Source organism: Suillus bovinus (assembly GCF_016758785.1).
Source record: "Suillus bovinus strain UH-Sbo-P2 chromosome Unknown EDB93scaffold_25, whole genome shotgun sequence".
In the NCBI taxonomy this organism is placed as follows: Eukaryota; Fungi; Basidiomycota; class Agaricomycetes; order Boletales; family Suillaceae; genus Suillus; species Suillus bovinus.
In genome coordinates, this window is record NW_024542081.1 from 365,445 (window position 1) to 393,438 (window position 27,994).

A 27,994-nucleotide genomic window follows, 5' to 3' on the forward strand; every position below is an offset into this window, starting at 1 on the left:
AACTGCTCTACTCTACTACACCCCACCCTATCTAACCCCATGAGCTATGGGGAAGGTGTCAGTTGTGGTTGTGCAACCGGCTTTAGCATCTATCGTCCAAATATTGAACTCCCCCTAGACGAGCTTCTAGGCGATGAGTACGATGGCGAAGACGACCTAATGGCCGATGCTCCCATTGAGCAACCAGATGATACCAAAGAAGACGGAAACGAAGAAGACCCTACATCCAACCAGCTGACCCCACATCCAACCAGAACGGTGCTTCTTCCTCTTCTACAAACAACTCATCTCCCTGGCACTAACCATACCGCTCTGGCAAGATGCCCACAAATCGTCTTTTACTGACTGTGCAAACATCTGCCACTAAGAGGACTGGTAAAGTTGGACAGCATGCTTCTGTAAGCATGCTAAGTCCCTCATCTACTGCTCTGTCGGCATCCACTCTCGAGCACTCTGCTACTGCGACCACGAAGCATAGTGTAACTGCAACTGTGCCTGCTTCTGCTACAGCGACACAAACTGTCCGGCGTGCCTCTGCCTGTCATTGTCCGCTCTCATACACAGTGCAACTGCGACTGGGTAAATAATTACATTGCGATGACTACTGTGCGACATTGACGAGGTATAATATAGTAACAAATAATGCCTAAGTATTATGGAATGTGTGTGAAGAGGGGACCACAGATCACAACACACGAGTAAGCTGATGCTTCTTTGCTGTTTTCTGTACAGCACATTTAGCAGGGTAGGCTGCCATGAACGCAGACCATAAGCAAGCAGGGGTGCGCCCTGCCTCAATTAATGCAGCCCTTGCTGTAGGACCTGCCTGTTGCCAGCGGATACGATGGTCACTGACAGTCTGGGCACGATAGGGAACACCTCCAAAGACACTAGCAAAAGCCTCCTTGACACTGACCAAACTTGCTTGCATTCTCCATGGCGATAAAACCCGCATTGATGTCGACCGCATAGTACTGTCGTGGCCAGGGTGGTAACACGATGGTGGTTTCGACCTCGATTGGGTGCTCGTACAATGTTCCTGGCGAGAGTATATCACTGTCAGACACGACTCTGTCAGAGGAATTGTCAGAGGAAAGGCTGATAGCATCAACGGATGGCTCAGATGAGGTATATCTCGTTCATTTTCCTGTTTACTCACTGTCGTATAAGGCTGTTTTCTGTTAAATTTTGCCCGTGAGCTTTGCGTGCTGGTCAAGAACATTTGTACAAGGAAGGTGTCTCTCGTTCTGTCGAAGACATATCAGTCCATCTAGAACTCAAACAGAACGCGCTGGTAGAGGTGAGAAATATTCGTACAGATCGAGAGCGGGAGTAGCCAATGCTTATTTCAAAAAGAAAAAAAAAAGTCATTTTCATAATGTTCGAACGGCTGCATGGAAGGTAGGAAGTTGAAGTCAGGGACTGGGGTTTCCCAGCGCCGCTACCCTCAGAAGGTGAGAATCATCAAACGAAATTAGTCGCACTCTTTGCATATGTCCCGTCATCCGACAAACCATGATCACGTTGAAATGGACTGCCGGTGTATACACTTCAAATGACCGGGACCTACCAGTACGGGTTTCAACATTTTCATTCCCAGACTTCTGACCATCCGCTAGGCTGCATATTGAGTTGCTACAATGGGCACAGGGGGTAGCCGTACTCACTCCTGCTGATGGACACAATTCCGTTCTATAGCATCGTATACTGCATCAGTCAGAAGTCCACCATCAGCTCGAGCTATCGAAAAATTATCAAAACCACTTTGCGATCTAAAGAAAGATACGCACTGGAGCGACGCCATCTTCAATTTCCAGCGCAAAACACTCAATAAACTTCCGTCATTTTCGCCCAAGCAAAGTGAACAGCGTGAAGTTCTGGCCATTTTGGTCGCGCCCCATGTTGTATGCACGGTGCTGCCGGATAGGGTATCCTTGAACCAAATAACTGATTGCGTCACTGGGATGGTCATGATAGTCCCAATGCCTGATCATACCTCTCAATTTGTGCACTAATCATTGTACGACAATACTGGAAGTTTTGTGGTATGTCGGAAGGTTGGATGCGCTGATAGATCGCTTTCTGCAAACCACACAAGGATTGAGGATCTTTTTAGGGTGCTTCTGGTAGCGATGATAGTTGCCAGGTTCGTATTATGCTTTCATGGCAATCGCGAGGTGGCGAACAGACAAACATGTCCGGAGAAAGATTGAAATCATAAACGCCTGGCCTCGCAGACTCTCATGGGCCCTTTCCTTTGACTTTAAAATTTTCTACCAAATGAATCGCGGGAATTTGTTACGTCAGCTATTATATCAGCATCGGTTAGCTTTCCGCGGTGTCGAGGTTTTGTGTTTGAAAGTATCATTATTTAGATCATGTGCGATCTCAAATTTGCCCGTACGTCTATAATCTTTAAAAGTACTCCTTACAGCTTACGAGTCTAGATCTAATCTACGAATGGTGCATGTGACGATGCAGCCATAATCGGTCATGTGACCTTGGCTCCATTTGGTGTGTGACGGAACGCATGACTCGTCGATTTTCCCAAAACGTTGAATGCCCTTAATCCTAAACCAACCACATCGGGCACTTAGCCTCTCGTCCGAAACTGTAATAAACAAGAATCCGCTACGGTAAAGCATTAAATACGTTTCATGTACATACACTCACGAAATAGCTCAATATCTGAGCAGATGACTCCGCATTTGACATCTGTTAAGAAAGACAGTGTCAGCGCCACAGCTTCAGGTATGACTGAGAATACGGTCCAATCAGCGACCGCCAGACGGCGAAAATGGTTTCAATCACTCCCGGAAGCTAGGAGACTCGAGATAAGGGCCAAGGATAGGTTAAGAAAAAAGAAAGAACGTGCTATGAAACGAGCGTACCGCAATGGACTTGTGCAGGACGCCTCACTACCACCTCAGGACGGTCCGTCGACGGATATGGAGATGAACGTTGATTTTCAGGAGGAAAGTGATACACATCAAATTGACTCAACACGCCCACGTCAGAATCGTGTATCATTCTCCGGGATTGTGCAAGTCGACAGTGACGAATCCGACGGGGAACGTGATGGACCGTCAGACGCTCCTGATTTTGAGTGTTATATTGCTCCACCAGATGTACAGATGGATCATCAAGATTCAAAAGACATGACCGTCGGTATAATTGGACGGAAAGTACACGAACAATCAGGTACGGTACGATGGCAGGACGGAAGGATAACTGTCCTGCCTACTATAATGAAGAACGGTGTCAACATTTGCGAATCCGGGGACGTTGAAGTGGTAAAATTCTTCGCATCGTTACAGGAGTCCACTCAGCTATCACAGCATGTCCTACACCTATCCGCCGCCGATATGCAACGCGACGACATCGTGGAAACTATCGAATTTGCATTGCGTGACAATAAACCCGTGGTAGTTCGGGGGAATGCAATAAACGCACCGTCAGAGATAACTACAGAATGGCTCGACCGCAAGTTTGGAATAAGTCCAGACATGCCTGTGTCCATTCACGGTGAGTGTTGAAGAAATATTGCAACGAGCGTTGTTCGATATAGCCGAACAGATGCCGAGGCGCGTGTTGCGGACTCTGCTCATCCTCACAAGGCTGGCACAATATCGATGCTTGTGGATGGTATGAGTGACCCGACGAAGATTCAATGCGTTCTAGACCTTCCGTATGTACATGGAGGCCTTCCAGAGTCCTTGAGGTGAGAAATCCTAACAATTAAATTTACTCAATGTAACATAGGCCGGTGTCAGAAATCTCGATCACGGAAGACGGTTTGGTTGGAGTCAGACAAGCCAACAGTGCCCTATTTACGAGGCAGTACATCCTGACAACTTTATCTCACACTTCTGGGCGCTTCTGCATCAAGCTGGATACGTTTCATTCGCTCATCACGATGCTGACGGTGTCGCAACATACGTTCGGATCGAGTCAGGGGGGAAAATGTGGATTTTCTTTCGACTCAAGTCCCAGAAAGGTGGGCGTACAGCTTACGCAAACGCGATGATGAAGCTCGTGGACTATCCCAATAACAAGGAGGAGGTGCGCAAGTTGTGGGATGCAGAAGTGGTGTATCTGGGTCCCGGAGATTTTGTGTACGTATGGTCTACACAATTTTTGACGATTCTGGGTGCTGACGCGCATGCAGAATCCAGCCACCTGGACAGGTTCATGGGGCTTACACCCCCGTAGAAGGCTTTGCGACAGGTGGTTCTTTCTACAACCTCGCATCGATGCATCATTCTGAGAGGGCCCGTTACATGGACCGCAAGAAAGCCGAATTTCTCACAAATCAGACCCACGCATACTCTTACGCGCTAGAGACGATGAGGAGAATTGCGATCGCTATTCCGCATATATCCAAACGAATACGTGAGAAGACTCTGCCCGTCATTTTAAGCTTTCCTCGATGATTTAAAAACTTTGTAGCTCTGTATCGACGTTCAATCCTCAGCCTCTGTCTTATGGTTATTAAATGCCAGGATTACGTTGCAGCTGACGCTGTACAACGCAATATAATGCCTTCAGAGACTGCGGTCCTCGCCGAGGCCATCTGCAAGAGCATCGTATCATTTCTTGGCATAAAGAACGTTGGAAGCATCTCTATGACGCTGTTCAGAGACAGGCAGGACATTGCAGGCGATCCTGTGGACAGAGACATGTTATGCACGCATTTAGAACTTTTCAGAGTATTGGACGTGTAATGGTGACTTTGCGTCAAGGGTGTCATGATCAGCATTTTTAATACGTGTATGCTTTTCATTTCGTTTTATCCAACTGGATTTCAGGATACGAGTCATGTAGTAGAGTAACATTCCTCACCTACTGTACTAGTCAATGTGATGGACGACATGTCAGGAGTTCAGGACATCGGCAAGCATATGGAACGGAGTGCGCATTATACACGTGTATATAAAGAGTGAGATACATATGAAAGTAATTATCCCTCAGTCGATCGATTGAACGCCTCAAAAATTGTATCTATTGCACGCACAAAATTGTACATGATCAATTGCGTGCCGCCGTCATATAAATATATATCAACTCTGTCTGGCTCCACATGATTAATCCCGCTCATTTGCAGAAAGGGATTTGTGGTAGGAGAAGGGTTTGCCTTTGAGGAGGAAGGGAGAATGTAAGTCGGGTGAGAACCTTAACCTACAAAATCTTTCTTGACCATGTCCTCAAACTCCCTCAGCGTTACCGGGTCCACATTCAGTTCCCGCTCCAGACACTGACACATCTCGCGCTCCATATGGTTAAGACTCGCCGTACGGCCATACATGGCAGGCGCATACTGTTAAAGTGGCTGCAGGAGGTAATGTGTGGCTGATGGTGGGTCCGGCAGAGTATAGAGGAAAGTTGGCCTTTTGTGGCAATGTATAGCGATGGCCGTATGAAGGCGTGGGCGCAAAAGCAGCTGGAGGAGGCAGAAAGGGATTTGTTGTAGGAGGAGGGGTTGTCTTTGAGGAGGAAGTGAAAATGTAAGTCGGGTAAGGACATTGACCTACAAAATCTTTCTTGACCATGTCCTCGAACTCCCTCAGCGTTACCGGGTCCACATTCAGTTCCTGCTCCAGATACTGACACATCTCGCGCTCCATCTGTTTAATTAGAGCATGACCTGCGCTGAAATACTCCAGGATTTGTTGGAGTAAGTGTTGTCGCAGATAACCTTTGATGCGAGCATAAAAGCGGACACGAAAAGAAGTGACTGGGAGGACCCCAAGCAGGGAAGTACAACTTGAGTTTGCCTACGAAACTTTTTCGAAGGCATGGTGGTCTGCGAATTTCTTAATGTCGAAGAGCTTGAATATGTCGGGGACATGATGGAATTTTATTTATGGTGAGAGTCTGGTTGTACCAAACACTGGAATTAAGTGAGCTGCACGAAAAATAGTGTCGATGTAAATTATTGCGAAGTGCGGGGTATTTTGTGCTGAAAAGGCTGGCTTAACCATCCACATGCCAGTGTCGGGATCAGGAACATTGCCAACCCAATTGAACCAGCGGATCACCGCACACTTCACAACAATATCCGCGAGCTCGAGCGTGCTAGTGTAAGTTACAAGAAACTCAAGCGGATTGCCTCAGAATACAATGAGACTCGTCATGCTGAGTTTATTGCACGCATGGTTTAATACGAAGCATCGGAGCTAGGATTCATTGCAACACATGGGAGTTTAAACGCACCTAATTGAACAAAAAAAACGACGCGACTGCCAGCATATGTGCAAACAGCTGTAAAACATAGGTTGGTCAAAAATTTCATGTTTCTAAACAGGTCAGACAAAATATTGATCGGCTAAAACTTCAAGTTTGGCTAGTTGGTACGTTTGTTACTTGACCAAGGTAAATATGCGTGAAAATACATGAATTTTTTAAACACCCTAAGTTTGAAGTATTGTCTTCGCATTTTGTACAACATTCAAAGCACCTTTTAATATTGGTAACCCTGATGCTTTAACCTACCTGATGGACGCCTAGCCCGGGCACTTGAGTACATAATCCGGCATCTGCCGGAGATACGTGCGTTACATGCCATATTTGGCATGATGGATTGCAAAGTGCACGAGGAAGTTTTCTCTTAGCAACGTGTCCAACAACAGCCGTCCACCAACATGCCGCTTGTCTCCGCAGATAATCTATCAAGCGAAAGCGATTCTGGGGAATTGGAATCATCGGTGCGCCTTCCATTCCTATCGCTTGTTCTTGCATCTTTTTTATGAGATGTAACAGAATGTGGGTGGTCGAATCGAGTCCCATGTGAGTGACATGGATTCGGTCACACGAAGAGCTCATCTCATTTTTGGGCGTTATATAGAATGCGATAGGACGGAACGAGCACGATGGACTTGGTGATGATGAAAGTGGTCATAATACAGATGGCATGGATGAAGATGGCACTAATGGCAATGGTGATGATGATAGTATTCAGCGTGATAAACAACCCGCTTCACATCCATCGAAGAAGAAGACGAAATTAGGGAAGACACCTGCTCAGCCGACACGAAGGAATCCTGATAGAAAGGCCAAGTCAATGCATGCACCATATCAAAAACTCACGCCAATTCTTTCCGGTGATATGCAGGACTGGAGTATGACAGATTCGAGCCCTATAGCGTCTCTTGCGCCATTTTCGAATGCTGCCGGCATCCAAGTTCGATGTGTTTTAATTTTTTCCCTCGATGCATGACTAAAGCATCATACAGATGTGCGTTTACTGCACTGATGTGGGGCCACACATTTGGGCCTGCATCGGCATCGGAAATCCGTGTGACATCACAATATGTGTCGCAATGGCGGAAAACGAGCAAGGATGCGTCGATGCTACCACAAATCCAATGACAGGAACAGCGCTTGTCACAAAGGAGACTTTCGTCTGTCCGTCCTGCTATCGACAAAAAAACGCTGCTATCCCGGTAAGCACCATCTTCTTCCGCGTCATAATGTCATTGATATCGGGTCAGTACATTGTTCGTGGTTATGCAATCAGATCTAAGTTTTTGAAGCGCAGTCCACACCCGATGCTAGGTATTTTTCTTACCTGGCATGGATATGGTCGACGATTTGTTGCAGATACGATTAGTTCGCTGCTGGAGCAACAGTTTCGCTCAGAGCTTCACAAGGTACCATTGAATTATCAAACTGCATAATGCATTATTGATACAATCAGCTACGCATCGTGTCTCGGACCATCCGGTCGAACAACAATCGTCCACATGCGGTCGCCTCGGATTTCGAGTGGGTCGCCAATTGGAACAACTGCTGCAATCTTCTGGTCCTTGTCGACACGCACGCGGACACAGACACAGGGAACCTAGTCGCAGCAGGCGGTGTCACAAACTCGGCATCCGTCACACCATGGGAGGTGAGTATTCTGGAATATTACGAATGACATGTCTGAACTTGCATGATACGTGTAGCTGCTCGAAAATTACATGGGTGATTACTTCCGCGATGCGTCAAAGGCAATTCGAGATGTAAATTCGACTCGAGGCAACAAGCCCTTCATTCGTGGATTGGTGCTCTGCACCTGCGGCCCCACAGGCCGTATTCCTAAAAGCGTCGCAATGCTCAGGATGATGGTAGAATCGTTAGTCACTTCACAAGTGATGTGCTCCGCGTATTAATGGGATCCTATCACAGAAACATCTTCGATTTTGTTCTCGTCTTTAGCGGCGTGTCTACCATAGATAACTTGGTTATCCATGCTCTTAATCGTTTCGTCGAGAATGTTTTCGTATACAACATGGGGCCATGGGATGCACTCTTGCAATCATTTGGAGAGGACCGACACGCCCTTGACGCATCTCCCGTTGTCCTGTGCTTCGCGGACCATATGCAGAAAGGCACAATCTATAATCGCGTCGTGGAATGCCGCATGCTGGTCCTATCAAGCTTCACCGATGCGCGGCCATGGGGACTAGATATGTATTGCTGCCCCGAGTGCGCAGGTCCGTCTCAAAATATTCATTTCAATGCTTTTGGGCGAAAGTATTACGGATCGAGGTGGTTGGACACAAAAATGAAGATTTATTGTCGCCAGTGCAAAACATCAACTGTCAATATATCTGCGCCAAGGTGGATTTATAGTTGTCGCACGGACAGCCTATATCGTGTGTGGTACAACTGGCCTTTGACAAACTCACAACTAAGCGAGATTGGTGTCCGTCACTGACCAAGGGTAGTGGTCCTCGACTTATATCGACGAGGGCGCCCATAATGTATACGTAGTCATTTAGTTTTTCGTGAATCTATTGAAGCCGTGTGCGCTGCTTTATGCATTACGCGTTGTGAGTGTGTCCAGTGTCCAGTACAGTAATATAGCGGTATTTGCATTTGTCTCGCACTACCCTCCACTGCAAGCCTTTTTCACCAAATCTTTTAGTTTATCCTATAGGTTTAACACAGTACTATGCATTGATAGCAATGATAAGTACAAAATATTGTAGATCTTCGTACGATGTTTTATTTTGTTCACAAATTTTCACAATTTTAGGTCCCAACATGCAATGTGTTGAGATCCAACTCCGAAACTGATGCAATACGTGTATATAACCTCTACACAAAATACTATTGTATTTCGCAAGTGAGGAAACAAGTGAGTGGATTGCAAGAGCAATGCCGGTTGAGGATGTCTCAAAAGTCTCTTAACAGTTGATAAGCGAGTATGATAGAGTCCGCGGTTGTTGATAATTTTTTACCGTCACACTTCAATATGTAATGGTACACTTCGGGTGACTCGGACTTTCCAGTCTGTTGATTAGAATAATGCTTCTCAAAAAACCCCACTCACCTATGTTGATGAGGAGGCAGAGGAAACCGAGTCTGATGGTGGTGAAGACGGTGAGGACACCTAATTGTTACCATCGGTCACATTGATTAGTAATTTCGTAATGCAACCTGATCGCAGAAGTTTGCTTACCATTTTGAGTCGACACAAATGATGGTGCGCGGGTGATAAGGGTTCAAATTTACAGAATGTTCATCGTGCAACAACGACTAATCCGATGTGCTGTGAAATTCGAGACGACGAAGATTATGTATAATTAATTTCATTGCCCAACGTGATTTTCGAACTGTCGCATTGTTGTGTTGCAGGTGAGTGTATGAAATTTGCAAACGCAAATGCCGCTATACGCTACACACTAGCGGAAAATGCCGAAAGTGGAGATCATTGATTTAAACACCCCAAACTCAGCTCTAAATACAGGAACTCATGCTTTTAAGTCTTTCTCTCACGATTACACATCACCATCATGTCCGAAAAGATGTATCCGATGTCGAAGCCAATTCTCATCGAGTCCATCGACAGATCTGATGAAGTATGCGCGACGATTCTATCTCCCCCGATTAAAGAATATCAATTGACCAAACGAAAATTAAATATAAAGTGGGAGCTTGACTTTGCAAGTATCAGCTATCCTCACTCGATCACTGTACATGCTGACGACATATATGTAGCTGCCCGTGCCCCCAAATTATGCCCAGCCACTACTCGTACTACTGCACCAACACAGCGTGTATGTTCAGATGGTGACGCATGGCATACCAATGGTGAAGGAAGATCGGATGGATCCACGAGAAGTACGGGCATTCATGAGCGTGGCGGCGTACCTCAGAGACGTCATACTTGCGTTCAAGGAGGAATGGGAGGGTGAGGAGCATAAGTCTACTTTTCGTTCAGCACGCTTGGAGTTCCATATCGCGATGGTGCTCACAGGTGGCATGTTCAACAATAAAAATATGCGAAGGGTGCAGGACAAATACAACGTAATATGGAATGACTTTGTTCAGCGTGTAGAGGTGACTGACGTCATGAAGCGTGAGCATAGTGTTAGACATCTTTCTGTCAAATTACTGATGCTGAACGTAATCAGTCAATGGGAACGAGAAGGAATACCACAAATTGCTCTGTTGTGAGGGAGAGAATATGTGTGGACTAGATAGTTATCCAGGTATCAAGCACGGGAAGGGTGCGTTGGATATGATCGAGAGATTTGTGAAAGATAAGGAGGCTTCATGGACGTCCAAAAAAGGGACTGCTCACCCTACAAGTACGAGAATACAGGAACCTGTTGAAGAGGTAAAGGAAAAGGAAAAGCAGGTCATTTTCAACGCACAGGAGGTGAGCCAGTCGACATTTCCAAAATTACATTTTGATGGTAAAGCTAACGTGATTTGCATCGAATAGGGACCTGGAGAGAGCACGAAGGGAAAAATGAATGTCCCCAGAAACCGCAAAGTACGTAACAATGGGGTATTTGCAATGAAAGTCTTTGATTGTATGAAAGGCGAAGAAAATACATAAAAAAGATCATGACAGTATGAAGAGGAGCGATGATCAGAAGGCTGTCCCGAAACAATTAGCGGTGAGCAGTTTCACGACACTCAGAAATGATGATGCTCATGAGGAAACTGTAGGAAACAGGAACGATCACGAAGCGAGATGCACATTTGATAGGATCGGTATCAAAACAAGGAAAGGCTCACGAAGAGGGTGCCACTCCGCGGGACCTGGAGAAACTGGACGCATCGAATATCTCACTAAGACGCGAACCTCTCGCCGACGCTCCAGAGCCTTTCAATAGAGTCAAAGCTAAACAAAGAGAGGAACCGTCTTATCACATCGATGTATCATTCAAGGACACACAGGAGGATATCGTAGAGATGGCAGCAGAAATGCACTCCAATGCTCGTGGTGGACCTGTGGAACACATGGCAAGGACTCAACCTTTCTATGCGATTGTAAACCTCTTATACACCATTGCAGGGTATCTCCCTCCCTCTCAAAACAGCTTCTCAGGAGCATAGGAATAATATGATGAGACGGGGATTCATGGAAGGAGACGGCATTACTGTCAGCGCAAGTCTGCTTACTTGGATGATAGAACGATATCGCATCCTGGTTGGAATACCACTAAATGAGCACCTACACGGACAGCTTATTCCGCAATCGCCAGATGAATACGATGATCTACCAGAGCATGACTACTTGGAGGCGCTCGGCATAGAACGATTGTACGCTGCATTGGTAAACGCAGAAAGGAGTCCTGGACATCTTATTCATCTTGCACATGCACTTGGGAGGGCTGCGAAAGAGACTAACATATTATCCGATTCTAAACCAAATGGTATGTCTTTGGATCCCCTACCCCGTACATCCTTTCCCCGTCCTAGGACTCCACGCAGCAGCACAATATCTGCAGATGACACTCTGGGTTCTGTCACCTTTATTGTAGAATCTGACTCGTCGGTCGAATCGGGGAATTTGGAGGATCATGATCAAGTCATGTCTGATCACGCAAGCACCGGGAACAAAGTTGTATGTGTTACGGAATATGATGGACATGCGTCCGACAATATGCGTCATGCGAGCGAAGGTCCTGCATGTCCTGACGTCATCGACATCGACGAAATCCCCAACATACTGATGGAAATGGAAGTAATCCAGAGTGGATCTGCTGATAACAAGAATGATCATTCGAAGGAGGTCATGGAGGGAGAGGTAAAAAGGAAACGAGAGGATGCACCCCCCCTGTCTCCTCGCATGGTACGTCCACTTCCACTTCTCAAGGCAACCGTGAATCTCAATTACATGACAAGAAAGGCAGAGGACGAGGAAGGAGACAAAAAGCGTTTAAAGCTTCTTAACTCAACGTCGTACGTGTCGGACACAGCTGACGACATGCACCCTGCAGGATCCGATATATGTGATGACCTTTCCTCAACTATGTGGTCCACGCGCCGTCAGAAACTGATTACAGTGGTTCCTCTGAGTGACATAGATGTGGATACAGTGATGCAAGGTCCGGAAGAGGACACTGCCCAGAATTCTGCCAATGAGATTCCATTTATCCAAGTTCAAGACGATGCAGCGACAATCAATGATCCTGGAACTGTGAATGTTTCTGCAAAAACACAGGTATGCTCGTTATATAATACTGTCTGCAAAAGTGTCTGACTTATCAGGCATGGCTGGATCAGTTCTGAACGTGAATCGGTTGTATCAATAATGCCCATAACTATGAAGCGATACAATATATGGGTACCATCGCGTGAATGTTTGCTCATATGTGTCACTCTTCCCATCTGTCTATGACAATATATGTATTCCCTCGATATTCATTGCGTGTTGAAAAAATGTTGTTTCAAATTAGTAGTTTCCATCACACTTACGACAATGATTGAGTCCAAGACATCTACACCGGCCGACCTTGAGATTAATCACTGATAAGGTTGTAGAGACGAACCTATCCATATCCACACTGTTATTTCCTCGCTTGCATTGATACACATGAGGAGACATCCGCAAAGTCCATCCACTCGCAGGTTACCCTCAATTACAGAAATAAAAGATTTAATTATACGATAAGGAGACGAAAAATCCATTCTTTTGTTTCTCCTGTGCTTCTCGAGGTGCATGTACATCATTGCGTGACTCAAACGTTAAGCAAAACGGAGTAAATATTGGCTTAGCTAGGATGCTCACAAAGCCCGACTAGCCTCGTTGTCTGCATCACCTCGAATGCCAACACAATGGGTAAATATGTTAATCTTCAACAATATTTTATGATACTGATACCGACCAAGCTTTCCTGGGCGCAAGCAGATGCCTACATTTCACAGGGGACAAATGAGATCGGTTCCTGATCTCAATCAGCGTGAGAATCTCAATTTCATTTCTGGCGGGTACCGACGCTCGCTTGTTCGGAACCTGCATTCAGTTATACCGTGTTGGGACACGATTGCTTGATGTCAGGTTCTATTTTTATGGAAACATAACAGATCTTGAGGGACAGACATCCGTTCTGGAATACCACGAGTCAAAATATCTATCAGTCACGTCAATGAGTGATTCAGACAGCGGACTGATCGTTGTGTAGTGAAAGAGTGAGATGGACACCCTGACTATTGAGCAATGCCTGAAAAATTGAGTAAATGGAACACACGACAAGGAACGTAGGTGAAACATAGAAGCGATGAAACATTATTCGGCCTAAAGGAATGACGGGAATGGAACTTCGTTCAGCTAAGGAGATTAGAATGATTGAATGTTGAATGTTGCGCTTTCAGTATTTCAATGTTAACTTTCCGCACATCAGGTCAGTAGGGTGTTACGATCAAACATGAATCATATTACGCACCATCTGAAAGATTGCAAAGAGCTCATTTTATTTTCCTCTCAGCCGCTTTCGCGTTCTTACCGGTGTATAGCGCTGGTTTGACATTGCATGTTATTGCTTTATGTGAACCACGGCAACGCCTTGGAAGCGTAATCAGCGATCCCAAGGCTCGCTGGCAAATGGAGAGGCGTGAAAATTTGTGGGGGACGTAAAGGGTTTGCGGGAATTTGGTGGACATTCGTTGAAGTGAAAATGCGACATGGGTGGTGGAATACCCATGGATGCACCTGACAGTGCAATAGAAGGTGTACGGAGGTTGTTGTAAACTGACTGAAGATGGATAGTGGCCGACGGATGAGGAGGGATGAACGGAAACCTGGATGGTGTCTCCAAGCCCCACTTTATTTCCCTGAGATCCATTCAAAAACCCATCAAATTTAAAGCTGCGTGCACCCGGAGAAGAATGCGGGTCAAGGATGGGAGATGCAGATAGAAAAATAGCTGATGGCATGTAAGAAAAGGGTAAACCGTAGTGTATAATGTCAACGAAAATCAGACAAGCTGTACCGTAATTGTGTTGAGATTTGAGAGAAAAGAATTGCAATGAACGGATATAGTTGAAAAGAATCGACACAGGGCTCATGAGAATAACAAATATATGATGGCTCCGATGTCCGAGGCACAGATTCGGACAGAACTAAGGCATATAAAAGACAAATGGGCGAAGGGTCCCAGTAATCACGAGGCCGTTCAAATTTGGGTGTTCTTCGTAGGAAAGTTTCCAACAGTCTGGCGGCGAAGATGATAGTCATTTGACCGTATTCACAACGTTTCACTAAATACAGGATATAATGATTGAGACGTTTATATGCCGTATAAGATAGGAATGCATGAAGATACAGTTAAATAAATCGATGTTGCAGCGTACAAAGTATGTTTCGTATGCTTAAGCTACGCTACCGGATGGATATGTAAATCCCACGGAATACAGAGAACCCGCATGTTTGCGGCCTGCGCTAGATCTGTCGGGCCCACAAACCTGAGGAAGCCAGAGAACCGTTCAAGCTTATGATTTTTAGGGAACGCTGTGAAGGTTCATCGAATATATAATTATCATCACAGGGATACAGAGCTTTTAGAGTAGACATTCCTCAATTTGTCGTTCTTGATATGATCCTGATGTCCTGATACAGCCATTGTCCTTTAAATATGCATAATTTACAAATTAATTTATTCCTCGAAACTCGCCAAAGAAAAAAAACACCGCAATTTCCTCTCTTCATCTTGCACGAATTTCCATACCCTGGTCATAACTCACTCGCCTCATCATTTCGCAGTCAGTGGTATCGAATGCACTGGCGGAAATTCTGTTAATAGGACCATTGTAAGAGAACTTCTTTCGTGTGCTCTTCTTTCGTTTATATATTCAACAGCCTTTTCACTTAATGTGGTTCATCGTTCATGCCAGTGTTATTTTATTTTGTCCCTCACAGTTATGGGCCTCCTTGATGTACGCACGTTCAGCATCTATGGCGCCGGAACCATCGAGTGGGACGAATGTATCATTTTTTATAAATTAAGACACGGTGTGTACGCCAAGCGTAGACGATAGGACTCGTGTCGGCCAACCCTCAATTTTTCCGCGCTTTCGTCCAACCTTTTGTGGCGACGTTTCCAAAATCTGTGGTTATAAAATCCGAGTCACTTCATTCCAAGTCAGTATTAGTTCCAGTGAATTAATTAGCGCGGGATGCTAACAACTCATTCACCCTCCATTCAATTTTGTACGCCTCTCCTGGTACCATTCTAATTCTACGCCAGAAAATCTCCACATATACACTCAGCGCTCACGGATAAAGACAGACTTCCCTCTCTTTCTCGACTCGGATGTCGCCTTCCTGAGAGACCGACATGCTCTGAGACGGAATAATTGTAATTGCGCTCTAACTCTCTTCGATGACATCTATTTTATCCTTATTTCTCATTCTTACGGTGCCTCTACAATATACGGATCATCATCCCAGTCCGTCACGTCGTCTGTCCTACACTTGTCTTTGTGCTTTGCTTCGGTGGGGTGATGCTGTACAATATCACATTTTGTCTTGTATTTATAGGCTTTATGCACGCCAACTCATTCATGAATCGCATTTATTGTTCTTTAGGTGTTACTTATCGCTGATTACTTGGACCAAAGATAAAAACAGAAAGATCATCCTTTCTTCATCACGGACTTCGCGACATAGATATTTAATTTATTTACGGGAATTGAATAGTGTGGTCCGATCATATATTAACAGCGGAGAACAAAAGAATCTCGCTCCCTACGGATGCGCATCAGACGCGTGGCCTGCAAGTAAATCACATTTTCTATTCACAGAAGAGCGTAATAAATTATGGAGTTTGCTCTCAAACACTTCAAATAATGATCTCAGTTATCCAGAAGGTCTGTGATCAAGACCAATGGATGCATCTTTAAAAATCGGTGCAGCCCGACATCCAAATGTACTCAACGTATCCCCATATGTTCTCCGCCATCTGAGGTTAAATCCATCATTATGTATGCACTTTATTTCCATTGTCACATTGCAACCGGTTGTTTTCTTTCCGATTTCGACCCATCTAAATTCCGTCTGCAACAAGTTAGGCCTTCTGTGCGTTTCGGAACCTTAATATGTCCCTGTTCCTTGACAATTTTTCTGCCAAGTCTGGTCTTGTGTAAAAGTACTTCTGACGAGGACAGCCCCCATTATTTTGGCGATCATTCTCCATCGAATATCAAGCCACGAATGTGTGCATTTTTTGTCTTCAGTATACCATGTTAACCCAAATCTCATCCAAGAAATCAGCTAATTGTATCCCCGCACACATACTCCCCATATTCGACACCAATGCAGAATTCAATATGCGCAGCTACATTCTGCATGGTTTCCCTCATGAATTTATAGACGGAACGATTGGGACTGGCGATACGTTTTGTGTTGTCAGCATGCCTTTGACTTCGCCACCTTTTTCAGCTACGGAAACCTTCAACGGAACCATCACACGCATATCCAGGTATATGCACACCCATGTTGCATTCACATTTCTACATGCGTCCACCGAACGTCTACATACCCTTTACGTTCCAATCGCTAGAGCACGCATCACAAAGTGGCAAAAAGTCTTAGAATGGGGTCGTGGTGCATGCCACGAAAGGGGACTTCCTGGCTGTATTCAACCAACCTCCTCCACGGATAGCGACATGAAGAGGTGATGGATCAGTAAAATAGAATATTTCAACCGCGCGTTCTTGCAGGTATGTCGAGCACTCCAGCAGTGCAACACCTCACCACAACATAGATGCAATTCTCCAGAGTACCTTCAACGGGACCCCGCTTTCCCATCATTCAATCATTTATACCGTTGTTTTTTCTTTTGCAAAAACCGCACTCTCTAAGCTTGAAGTGCCACTTACGTTCCTTTCTCTATTTTTCCTCTGTCCTCCACTTGTCACCAGTATCGTACCAATCGCGCTGTCGCAGAGTTATATGCGTCCGATCCATCTCACTTATCTCACTGTACTACCCCGATGATTCCGTATTTTAATTAAATTCACAATGTATCCTTGCGTTTAAAACGTGAAATGGTGGGTTCACATAAAGCAGTAGCTACGGTTCAGATTGTGTGATAAAAAGCTCATACTCCGTATCATCACATTTTGGTCGATCGTTGAACATCTTTTACGTTCAACTCTCACGGTGGAAAGCCGGCCAAATAAAGAATGTTATAAGGTTTGTCCTTTAGATAGAATGTTCCTATCCTATCACAAATTATCTGCCTTCAGTTCTTTCAATTTTTTGTTGCTGTCCTCGTCACACTCCAAACAATATACAACCATACACCATCATTGCCATTATATAACTTATAAATCTTTTGCTACAACATAAACGTTAGCTGACAGACAATGGAAATGCAACAATCTATCGATACATGTTGCTAAGTCATCGTAAATGTTTGTGATAAGATGATTGCTTTGTACTCGTTTCTCTACGAAGTGATACAGGTCGTTTGCATTTCTACCTTGAATTTTATCTTAAATCTGATATTATAAGTCGACAACTGGGGAATTAAACCACATAACACGATGAAACCCGTATTTAATGCTGAGTTAGTCAGATTCCAGCTTTCAGTCGTAGTACACCATGATGCCTAGAAATTATTGCCCATTTTGACTCGGGGCTCCTTGCACACAAGTAACATAGAGAATTTAATGTAAATATCATAGCGGAACATGTAAAGCCCAAGTAAAACACTCTATTATTCGGTTTCAGCGTGCAATAAGTTGTGCTGCTTGTGTCCATCATTAATCCATCACACACGGGTGTCCATCATGACCTCCATCACGAACCCCCTCACACCTTTGTCGGCTTATGTTCCTCTCACTATGTAGCATTTCAACATGCATGGATCCATTGAATTTTATGAAGATAAAAGTTTCATGATGTGTGGATACGGTGATCAAAGGATGCTTGCCGACATAGAGATGATACTTAGGGTGAGATACCTGATCTTGTGTGTATCATTGTTTGTAGACAGGTGGATAAATAGAGATGGACATGGGTCAAAATCCATCGACGATGGAGGTCTACATTCCCCTAGAGATCGTCACTAAAATATTTACTCTGGCCACTCGAACGAGAGGAATCGCAGTGAACTGGATTGTATATTCTAAAAGCACATATTTGTGGTGAGCTTCTGACATCAACTAAGTACATCGCACTCTAATCATCATCTTATCACAGGTTCGAAAAAGTTCTTTATGAAAAGGTCGTACTTGAGGATGAAGAGCAGGCGTCTCATTTTTTACGCTGCATCGGTGTCAGGTACAAGTACGAGGAGTTCGCTCGCACGACAATCTCTTCCTTGTACCTCGACAAGGGCATCGCGCACACAACAATGCACGACATTATATCGCTGTGCAAAGGAGTAAAGAACTTGCACTTGTCATCTCAATCTACTGCATTCAAATGTAACATGGTGTCCTCTACTTGACGCAGTAGATCGACTTCCTCTCAAAGTGTTGTCCCTCGAATTCAGGATATCCATATCCGCCACCATAATGTCCACATTCAACGTCTTCGCTACACTCACGCACCTAGAGACCGACGATCTTCATATGTTCCTGAGTTTTGACATAGAATGTTTACCTCGGTTGACTCATCTGGCGCTGTGGATTGCAGGGTTAATTCCAGGGTCGAAGGTAGTGAAGTTGACCAATTACATTCTCACACATCCAACCCTCCAAGTACTACTCTTTCACATCAAGTCACACCGCTCGTTTTCATATTACCTCAAGGAAGGTAATATAATCGATCCTCGAATCGTCATCGCTCCTATGGATTTTTGTAAGTGGGATGACTTAGGACGCGGACACATGTTACTGTGGGAACTCGCGGAGGCGAAGGTCAAGTTACGAGATCCAAACCACAGTCAGTTACCTTCTAACGTTTTGACGCATAGAGATATACTAAATAATTTAAACAGGACGCATCAGAAAAACCACCATTATCAATAGATTCAACGACTATTCTAATTTGGATCGAATCCCTGAACAGGCCGAAGAGAATGGGGTAATATCGTCCATCAACGCTGAGGCGTGGGATCCAAATGGTGATGTGGAATACAATTCAGACGAAGAACTTGAAGGCGTTGTGAGCTTTGGAATATGACGTAGCACACGGCCCACAAGAAGACTTTTTCGAGGTACATGTTTTAGGGTCGCAGAAAGACATTTTACTGTACATCATGGCACGACATATGAGATAGCGCTGAACGTCCGAACAACTGGAAAAATACCACAAGGCACAACAATATGCTGTGTACTCATGTGGTGCAGGGTCAACGGAACACAGCTAATTCCCCCTACCTGTTTCCAATAGATAAAAAATCATGCATGCATTGATTTTCTCTCGAAAAAATGTCGATCAATTACAGGGACGCTTGGCTCCATAATACGGGAATTTGCAGCCAGTTCATCATGTACATGCTGCGGCCTTACCAACATAGATAAACCATAGTCCACAAATAGCTTTACTCCATAAAGGGTCACGAGATACCCGTTGGGCACGGGACAAGGACAGATCGATTTTAGGAGGAGCTGATAAGTGTGCGATGACAAAGATTGGCACACAATTTGAATCCCATATTTTCCGATCAAGGGACGATCTTTGCCCGTCCTCTCTTCTCAAAAGATGTAGGAGTTTTTTTGGGGGTTCCGCAATTGAAGTCACCAAATACAGACATGTGCATGACTTGATGTGGACGTGTGCTGATAGAGGGGTTCATGTCCACCAATGTCGGAGCCAATTTGTCCAGATCAGTTCACCTCAAGAATGATGATGTGAGAGGATGAAACATATTTGTATTATGTCCTTCGGCTCCTCATAATATGATTGCGTGTTCGTTCTCCACGTTGTCGTAAATTCTGACAGATGTCCGTCAATTTTTATCACCATGACACCCATTCAGTGAATTAGTCCCACACATATCTGCTCCATTGTTTGTCAAAATGATATATTTCGTCGCCACAGACATTGATTCGTTGTTGAACTAGCTCCATCACCTCACCCTATCCGATAACCAGACGGCATGTCAGCCAACTCTGCGCGTTATTATAAAACTCATTCATTACCACTACAGATCAAGCGCGAACAAGGATTGCAAATGCGTGAGGATAATCTCGCTCAAATTGTGATGGAACACAATGGTAAGGGGGTGATCAAGGTCTCTTGGACTCCTCACATTGGTTAATAGTATATCACGATCATTAATGCATTAGCAGGGGTAAAAGAAGCAGGTTTTTCCTCCAGGCATGTTGTTGTCGGAGAGACTTCTTCAAATAAACAAACTGGCTTCATATGTCAGCTTAATCGCATCCTACATGTCAAAAAGCTTACAAATATTTATACAGGTACCGATGACATACCTCCACTCATTCTGGACTCAGATGCGCTTTCAATCGAATCCATGCTACCTGCAGGTGAGAGTGGTACATTAAATGGATTTAAATGGCGCTTTTGACCGATTTATCTGTTTATTCTGCACAGAACCGTCATCTGGTATGGATGGAAGGACTGTCACCCTCTTTCCGTCAATCGACTACATTACATCCAGCGATGTTTTTGATGCGCTAGGTGTGTGCATGCACAGCGCATTGAAGGTTCTCCTGTGTATTCCTTGCCGGGTCGCATTGACTTCTGGCATGGTTGTGGGACACAAGAAAAAACACCACCACATGCATGAGGTACATTCACGCTTCTTCTTGATCTAATCTCGATTTTAACATGAAAACTATGTATTACTAGATATCACCAGACGATCTACAGACGTTCTTAGAAGCTTGCTCGAATGCGAACATATACGAGAATCCAGAGAATGTCAAGCTACCAACTGCAGGAGGACCGCCTGTACAGCTCATTGGGGACCCAAGCGACGGGTTTGCATGCACAACATCAGACTACTGCTCGTATTTCACCAATGATCTACCAACAATGGAACTACATATTAAGAAGAAGCACGGTCAGGCCAGTATGGTTGCTATTTGTTATAGATCCTGCCTCGTCCAACAATTGTTTTTGGCGCTGCGTAATCCATATTTCGAGGTTGGACGTGACGTTATCCCAGGGGCCAGGCCGGACGTCAAATCTACCATTAAAGCTACATTTCTATCTGCAGTCGATGTTGCATCAGTTCTTCCAGTGCCTACAGAACGGGAAATAACGCCGCTGATTCATTTTATGGGCTGGGACACTTTCAAGTTTGAACTCCGGATAAATCCGACCCAGATGCAGGAAGCGAATTGTATGAAGAGAAATCATACAGCCGATGAATCTGGCGGGATAATTGCCCATCTCGCTGAGACAGTACAATACCACATGTCAAAGGCTTCCACCATCTTGGATGATCATCCTCACAGGCTGAGCCTGTCTAAAATCCTGTTGTATGGTGACTCCATACCACGAGACACGTAAGTGCCTCCATCACACCACGATCAGGCAGAATTTGATTCATCTCGGCGATTCTAGCGATCATCATTGGACTCCTGTGTCCGATGAAACCAGCGAGTATTCTACCTTCATTATCCAAATCATGAGAGCGATCCTGCGAAGTCACCTCGGATTCCCATTCGATTTCTCGTTTGAACTGTCTCCCGTGCAGACACAGTGTCTCGAGGAACTTGTAGTTGTCCTGGATGACAAAATGGTATCCCCACGCAAGCGGATGATGCTCTACCATACTTTCGCGTGGTCTCTAGTTAACAGAGATCAGGAAAATTGCATGGTAGACAAATCTGAAAATCCGATCGCACGAGCCATCTGGCTCCTGGCGTTGCGTGAGGATGGAAATTTTTGCGGAGCATCTGTCCTTGAACAAGATCTCGTAAAGCTTCAATATTTTTGCAACATCACCTGCCTGCTTGAAGCACTAATGGATAAAGATGAGGGTAAAGATTCGGTCCATTTCGATGACCACGAGTGAGCAAACCTCCATATTTACTTGCGTCCACGTATTTATCATGGCTCTTACCTCAAGCCGCCTAGTTCGTGTTCACGACCGGGCGCTACGCCTGGGTCGTCCCACAACGTTTAACATGGTATACGAGATGAAGCAGTGTGCTTCGTCGTTCGCATTCTATCAAAGGATGGAACCCAATGTCTATGTCGATCCTGATGTTCGCTTCATCACCATAGGCATCAATACCATGCACATGGACAAGCTGAGAGACGGAATACACAGGCTCCTTCGGGAGTCTAAGTCACGCTATTCGTCCCTCACTAACGACATCTTCATGTTGAAAGTTGTCCCAGAGAAGGTCAAGGATGATCTCACCAACTGCACTCGTGGTTATTCGTTTCTATCAGAGGAGCCTTTTTTCAAAAATCGCCATTCTTTATTCTTCTACCTGGTGGATCACTACGATCTTGCCATGGTCGACAACGCGGGACGACTCGCATGGAACATCCCTGCAATAAAGGATATTCTTAGACAATCGTTGCGGGTCTGGGAGCCTCTTTACCATTTACTTTACATCACCACTCACATCACATGTCGCGGAACTCACTTCATAGATCACAAAATCAGCAATTCAGAAGGGCATCGTAGCCTTTTCATGCTGGAAAACGAAATGTTTCTTCTGGCAGGCTGCAGTAATACTGGCAGCATCACAGATCGAGCCTCATTTAACCCAGGATTCGTTCCAAAGGAGGTCGCATTCTTTGTTCTGGAAATGCTCGCAGGGGGGTTGCGGACAGCAGAAGCGATCCTGGCTGGGGTTGCGTATGGCGCTGAGGCTGAGACATTATACAGAACGTAAGTGCCTTATTGTACCATCTCTGATACCGAATATTTGTCTTACAACTGCACTCTCTACGACTTTAGGTACCTCTGCGTCGGCGAGGGCAAGCGAATTAGTTCTACGATGTTCTCTTCCAAAATGCAGCAGTGGAACTACGATTACTTTGACTGTTGGTGGGGACTGAGAGATTTCAACCAAGGCTTGATAAACATTTCTCGCGAATTCATCTCCCCAGAATACTCTTATATTCAAGCCGGCAACATTCTAGCGGACTCTGCAGATCGCTCGACTGGCGTGGACCACGTCTATCCCTACATCAACCAAGGAGTCGTCCCTCGATTTTCCAACGATATCATGTGCACGAACAGATGGTTGGGTGATCAGTGGCACAGCGTCCTCGGTATTGGACCCTCCCCGCCTCCAGAGGCAATCAGAATCAACCGTAAGAACATCTCCAATGGAACGATCATCCAGTCCATTTTGCACCAGGTCAAGAACACTACAGAAGAAAGTCTAAAATCATTTTTCAGTGGTCAGTTCACGGAAATACTCAACGACGCGATTTGTACGGCCTTTGTGAAACAAAGACACTACACACAACATGATCAAACGACGGGAGATGTGTTTCCGCATCGCTCCAGCTTGACCAATGAATTTCACATCGGGAACTCTGGTGCGTGAAAGCATGCTATGTCTGGAGCACATCCTGATTTTGTTTTGCAGGTGTACTATCGAGTGATTTACCGTTGCCTGGTAGAAGCATGCACATTGAAGATAGGAGTTGGTCACATATTACGTGGATTGGCTGCGAATCTGATATTAACTTGCAGATGTAACATCCGTGCTGCCACACTCTCCACTTCCAGCATCATCAATTTTCAGCGATGCGCGTTCGGAGTCCAATGAAACATGTATATCATGGCCCGAAACTGTTCAACCAAGCGATTCGCGCAAATTAACGCCTGTGGTAGATCGCAAGGGCAAGGGTAGAGCGTATGGATCTGGACAGATGGGACCTTCAAAGGGCAGAATAAATCCACCCGCAACGAAGTCGATTTCTGCTAGTGTCATACAACACGAGCCCTCCAGCATATCCCCAATCGTATATTCAAAGGGAAAGCATAAGGCAGATTTACCAGACAATCCTCGACCTTCTACCACCGGAGTAGATTTGACGTACACTGATCACAGTATCTCACAGCTCCATGATTCCGTACCATCCATATCCAGTTCAGCCCCAATCGCACACACCGTCTACCGGTCCAGGAAACATCGGCTTCAGAATGTCAACGAGACAGAATCTGACGAGAGAACTTCCAGGAGTCACAAACGTGTTCGCATTCGTAGAGATGGAGGTCGAAAAGCGCTGCCTATGGAGGTTATCAGCATCTCCAGTGACGATGAACTATCAATTGTAGATAATAACGAACCACTACAACAGCTGCCTCAGGCCTTTACCACGACTAAAAGGGCACCCACGAATATTATGAGGATCTCGAGCGGCGAAGACAAGTCATCTCTTCATGAGAATCAATCCTCACTTGACGCGAGCCAGTCATCTCTGGACAACGACTATCGAAGACCATCTAGCGAAGACAGTATGTCGAATTTTATCGTCGCTGATGGAGGTCAACCATCCTCGCCGCCACCATCTGTTCGGGACATTAGACGCAACATCCGAGGCGCAATAATACACATCACGAAGGATGACAATGCGAGAGAAAAGGGCACGAATCAGATGAATATGCTCATTGCAGTAATGACAGAACATACTGACCTCGTCATCACCATGAAAACAGGAGGCGGAAAAAGTATGTTGTGGATGGTACCATCAGTGATGGACCAGGGCGCCAGATCCATTGTGGTGTGCCCATCCGTCAGTCTGTTGTGTGAGCAGTACACGACTGCTGCTGACACAGGACTGCGGTGTCACAACTACTGTATGTCCAAGATGGTACCTAATAACGTTCAGATTTTGTTCGTTCGGGCAGAGGATTGCCAGTCTGAGGCATTTTCGAGGTACGAAAACTCAGATATAACCTTGAAGGGGCTGAAACCACTTATGTAGTTTCCTTGTATCTCCACTGGGGTGGAAGTTTAACAGGATATTCATAGACGACTTTTATTCTGCCATCAACAGTCAGCCACGCCAGGCTGTTCCATGGAAAAAACTTGTGCAGCAATTCGGCAACATGTGCATCAGGATTGTGCTCGTGACAAATACTTGCCCACCTCATCGTCTTACGAACTTCATCAAACCATTCGGGATCAAGCCAAGCAGGATCACAGAAGTACGAGCAGCCACAAACCGTCCAGATATTGGAATGCACGTCGTACGCATCCAGCCCATTTTAGCCATGCAGTCCCTGGAACGCCTCGTATCTGCTCTATGCGATCGAATGGCTGATGAGGAACGTATTCTGGTGTTTTTCAGTTCACAAGTCGATCTAGAATCGTTTGAAGTGCGTGCCAAATGCGCTGTGTACCATAGCGGCCTCGATAAGTCGCGAAGCCCAAAGGCCTATAACTTTCATCGATGGGATGTAGGCGAAACAAAGGTTATGGCGTGCACAACCGCATTCATCCAGTGTATGCACAGACCTCACATACGATATGTCGTCATCTTCAGGCCTTCGTACGGACTCGTTTTAAACAACCAGATGCTCTGTCGCGCAGGCCAAGACGAGAAAGAGTCTCACGTATTTTTTCTTACTGACCAAACTGGAGATATGTGCAGGGGCCCTTCGACTAACGAGTGTGTGGGGGAGTTGGACGACCTAGTCCACGGTAAAAGATGTCGCCGCTTCGTGAACATGCTTTGTATGGATGGAGACAACTTTGCGATGAAATGCACGGACGAACCACAAGGGATATATTGCGACGTATGTGATCCGAACAGCTTTATTCAGCGGCTCGCCATGCAATCTATAGGAAACCCATTGGTATCACCTGAGGTGCCCCAGTTCGCATGCTCACAGGTCATTGCTAGTAGCTCCTCGCTTCAAGGACACTCGGATTCTCCGCATCTCATGTCCACGGAATGTGTTCAAGTGTCTGACACCCAAGAAATAGATATATCGGTGAAATTTTTTACTTTATCGGTCATTCACCACCTGTGTTAATTTTTTGTGATGCAGGCCCGAAAATCCTCACAGGACTCTACATCTTCCAGCGATTTTTTCTATTACCAGGGTGCATCAGGACTCAGTGCATCTGAAGCTCTCATGCTCGATGCCATGGAGGACATACATCGGAAGGTGATTTTTCTCAATCGTTATGTTGTACAGTCGCTGATACCTAACTTATGGAAGCGTAATACTGGCCCAGAGAACCGCAAATACACGGTCTGAATGTTTCTTTGTAGTATGAAAAACACTGATGGGACTTTACGGACTGCATTTTAGCCATCTATGGGCTGCTCTTTGGATGTTCAACTGCTGCATCCTTCATCCCTTCCTGGAAATTCTGGCACTTTCTCGGCAACAACGAATCAGGTTAACGATGCACTTTTGAACCGTATTTCACGCAGCGCGTGCCTTGACAAATTCATGCGGACCTTGAGAGACAAGTGTCCAATACACTTTGGAAACGCAGGGCAGCTTGTCAGGGCAAAGTACCACTGGTGCACCATGGAGAAAAATATTCCCATGGATATGTATGGGAATTTCAAACTTCGTTTCTCGTTCGACCACAACACATATTGCTTTCAATGTGGCTTGCCACTATCACGCGATGGAAATGGAGAAGAACCAGCATGTCATGCTGGCTTGTTCGCTGATAACGGGGATACATGTCCATTCGCTGACTTTATCTTCAAGACAGTCTTTTCAATGTGGCACAGGGATGGCTTCCGTACATTGTTGCAAAAGAAAGTCGGCCAGGGAGCATCGCTCAACAAATACCCTGAATTCTTGAACTGGATAGTCAAGGAATCTACAGACGAAGGCAAGTACAACAATCTATTAGAGTCATTCCTTTGGTTCTGCAATGAGGTGGAGAAAGCCAAGCCCAAATTCTTTGATTGATGAAGGTAGACGAGACCCTGCCTGAAGGTGAGCTCTACCCTCTTCATTCATGTGTCGTCGGTCTAAGGAACCCTGACCCGTTCAGAGGTCATTGTTATCGTTGTATTATCCTTCGATTCACACATGCATTCACTTTGATACTCTATTATCACCATGTAATTGTTGATATCTGACGTCGATTGTCCTGTATCTGTATCGGTCATTGTTTGTACCTTCTTGCGAAAAATTCGCGGCCTCGTATAAAAAATTGATTTCCCTCTCATTTTCCCATGCTATTTCTATGAACGAGTCATCTTACCAAATATTCGCGACTCCGTATGAAAAGCCCACCAGACTTGAACTCTTCTAGGAAGAATGAGAACGCAAATTTGCTAATTTATGGCTGTCTACACCTTCCATATCATGTTGTCCCATTTCCAGGTTCAATGGTGCAGACCAATACCCCATCGCATGCAAAAAGTAACTATACACCAACCATGATACAAGCCGTACCTAGTTAGTGAGAGTTGTATTGCATGCGGGTGCTCATCATTAGCACTAAGCAAAGCTAGTAATGAAAATCCTACCCACAATTTCAAACCCACCCGGCGTTCATGCGTGGCACAAGAAAATGGAGTGTCAGAGGCAACATTAGAACGTCATTATACTGCAAAAATCATTAGCTGGTATTAATTCTCACCTACTCATTAATCGTACCAGCATTCTAGCATGCGGACCGGCCAGAAACAAGGGCATATATCTAAGACACATCATGCCACAGAGGAACTGACCCAAGTGCGATCAATAACCCCGCACATAATTCCAGAAGAAGGAACTTGAGACATGCTAGTTTGTGTTACGTTCAGCATTACTGTAAAAGACAAAAGGCGCAGAGAGAATGCAGTCTCGTGGGCATGTCTAAGACACATCGTGCCATGGAGGCACTGTCCCAAGTGACTTCACAGGCGATCAACTACCCTGCACAAAATGTGCATTACTTCTAAAAG

The 27,994-nt window shown here is 45.2% G+C and overlaps 7 protein-coding genes across 7 annotated transcripts; 6 read left to right on the forward strand and 1 right to left on the reverse strand.

Moving 5' to 3' along the window:
* Positions 1 to 39: 39 nt before the first annotated feature.
* Positions 40 to 2,015, forward strand: EDB93DRAFT_1103791 (uncharacterized protein; the record flags this gene model as incomplete). The annotated part of the gene is made up of 9 exons (XM_041447338.1): positions 40 to 258; positions 369 to 398; positions 511 to 579; positions 673 to 698; positions 733 to 745; positions 973 to 1,128; positions 1,232 to 1,300; positions 1,406 to 1,454; positions 1,699 to 2,015. 9 exons carry the CDS (start codon positions 40 to 42, stop codon positions 2,013 to 2,015), a joined length of 948 nt encoding a protein of 315 aa, XP_041308038.1.
* A 738-nt stretch (positions 2,016 to 2,753) lies between these two features.
* EDB93DRAFT_1250184 (uncharacterized protein) lies at positions 2,754 to 4,724 on the forward strand (the record flags this gene model as incomplete). Its single annotated transcript, XM_041452964.1, has 5 exons — positions 2,754 to 3,525; positions 3,577 to 3,692; positions 3,763 to 4,115; positions 4,169 to 4,392; positions 4,450 to 4,724. 5 exons carry the CDS (start codon positions 2,754 to 2,756, stop codon positions 4,722 to 4,724), a joined length of 1,740 nt encoding a protein of 579 aa, XP_041308039.1.
* Positions 4,725 to 5,279: 555 nt separating this feature from the next.
* Positions 5,280 to 5,848, reverse strand: EDB93DRAFT_1250185 (uncharacterized protein; the record flags this gene model as incomplete). Its single annotated transcript, XM_041452965.1, has 3 exons — positions 5,280 to 5,483; positions 5,532 to 5,734; positions 5,779 to 5,848. 3 exons carry the CDS (start codon positions 5,846 to 5,848, stop codon positions 5,280 to 5,282), a joined length of 477 nt encoding a protein of 158 aa, XP_041308040.1.
* A 2,113-nt stretch (positions 5,849 to 7,961) lies between these two features.
* On the forward strand, positions 7,962 to 8,701 carry EDB93DRAFT_1084930 (uncharacterized protein; the record flags this gene model as incomplete). Its single annotated transcript, XM_041445866.1, has 2 exons — positions 7,962 to 8,116; positions 8,170 to 8,701. 2 exons carry the CDS (start codon positions 7,962 to 7,964, stop codon positions 8,699 to 8,701), a joined length of 687 nt encoding a protein of 228 aa, XP_041308041.1.
* Positions 8,702 to 9,782: 1,081 nt separating this feature from the next.
* On the forward strand, positions 9,783 to 12,516 carry EDB93DRAFT_1103794 (uncharacterized protein; the record flags this gene model as incomplete). The annotated part of the gene is made up of 10 exons (XM_041447339.1): positions 9,783 to 9,962; positions 9,988 to 10,348; positions 10,404 to 10,651; positions 10,718 to 10,768; positions 10,818 to 10,895; positions 10,948 to 11,271; positions 11,297 to 11,657; positions 11,766 to 12,076; positions 12,101 to 12,448; positions 12,496 to 12,516. 10 exons carry the CDS (start codon positions 9,783 to 9,785, stop codon positions 12,514 to 12,516), a joined length of 2,283 nt encoding a protein of 760 aa, XP_041308042.1.
* A 5,749-nt stretch (positions 12,517 to 18,265) lies between these two features.
* Positions 18,266 to 19,357, forward strand: EDB93DRAFT_1103795 (uncharacterized protein; the record flags this gene model as incomplete). Its single annotated transcript, XM_041447340.1, has 4 exons — positions 18,266 to 18,375; positions 18,431 to 18,657; positions 18,869 to 19,117; positions 19,173 to 19,357. 4 exons carry the CDS (start codon positions 18,266 to 18,268, stop codon positions 19,355 to 19,357), a joined length of 771 nt encoding a protein of 256 aa, XP_041308043.1.
* A 919-nt stretch (positions 19,358 to 20,276) lies between these two features.
* Positions 20,277 to 27,008, forward strand: EDB93DRAFT_1103796 (uncharacterized protein; the record flags this gene model as incomplete). The annotated part of the gene is made up of 15 exons (XM_041447341.1): positions 20,277 to 20,394; positions 20,470 to 20,547; positions 20,599 to 20,667; positions 20,735 to 20,931; positions 20,993 to 21,654; positions 21,713 to 22,162; positions 22,221 to 22,997; positions 23,067 to 23,656; positions 23,814 to 24,847; positions 24,903 to 24,923; positions 24,956 to 25,002; positions 25,052 to 25,865; positions 26,121 to 26,240; positions 26,271 to 26,327; positions 26,388 to 27,008. 15 exons carry the CDS (start codon positions 20,277 to 20,279, stop codon positions 27,006 to 27,008), a joined length of 5,655 nt encoding a protein of 1,884 aa, XP_041308044.1.
* Positions 27,009 to 27,994: the final 986 nt, after the last annotated feature.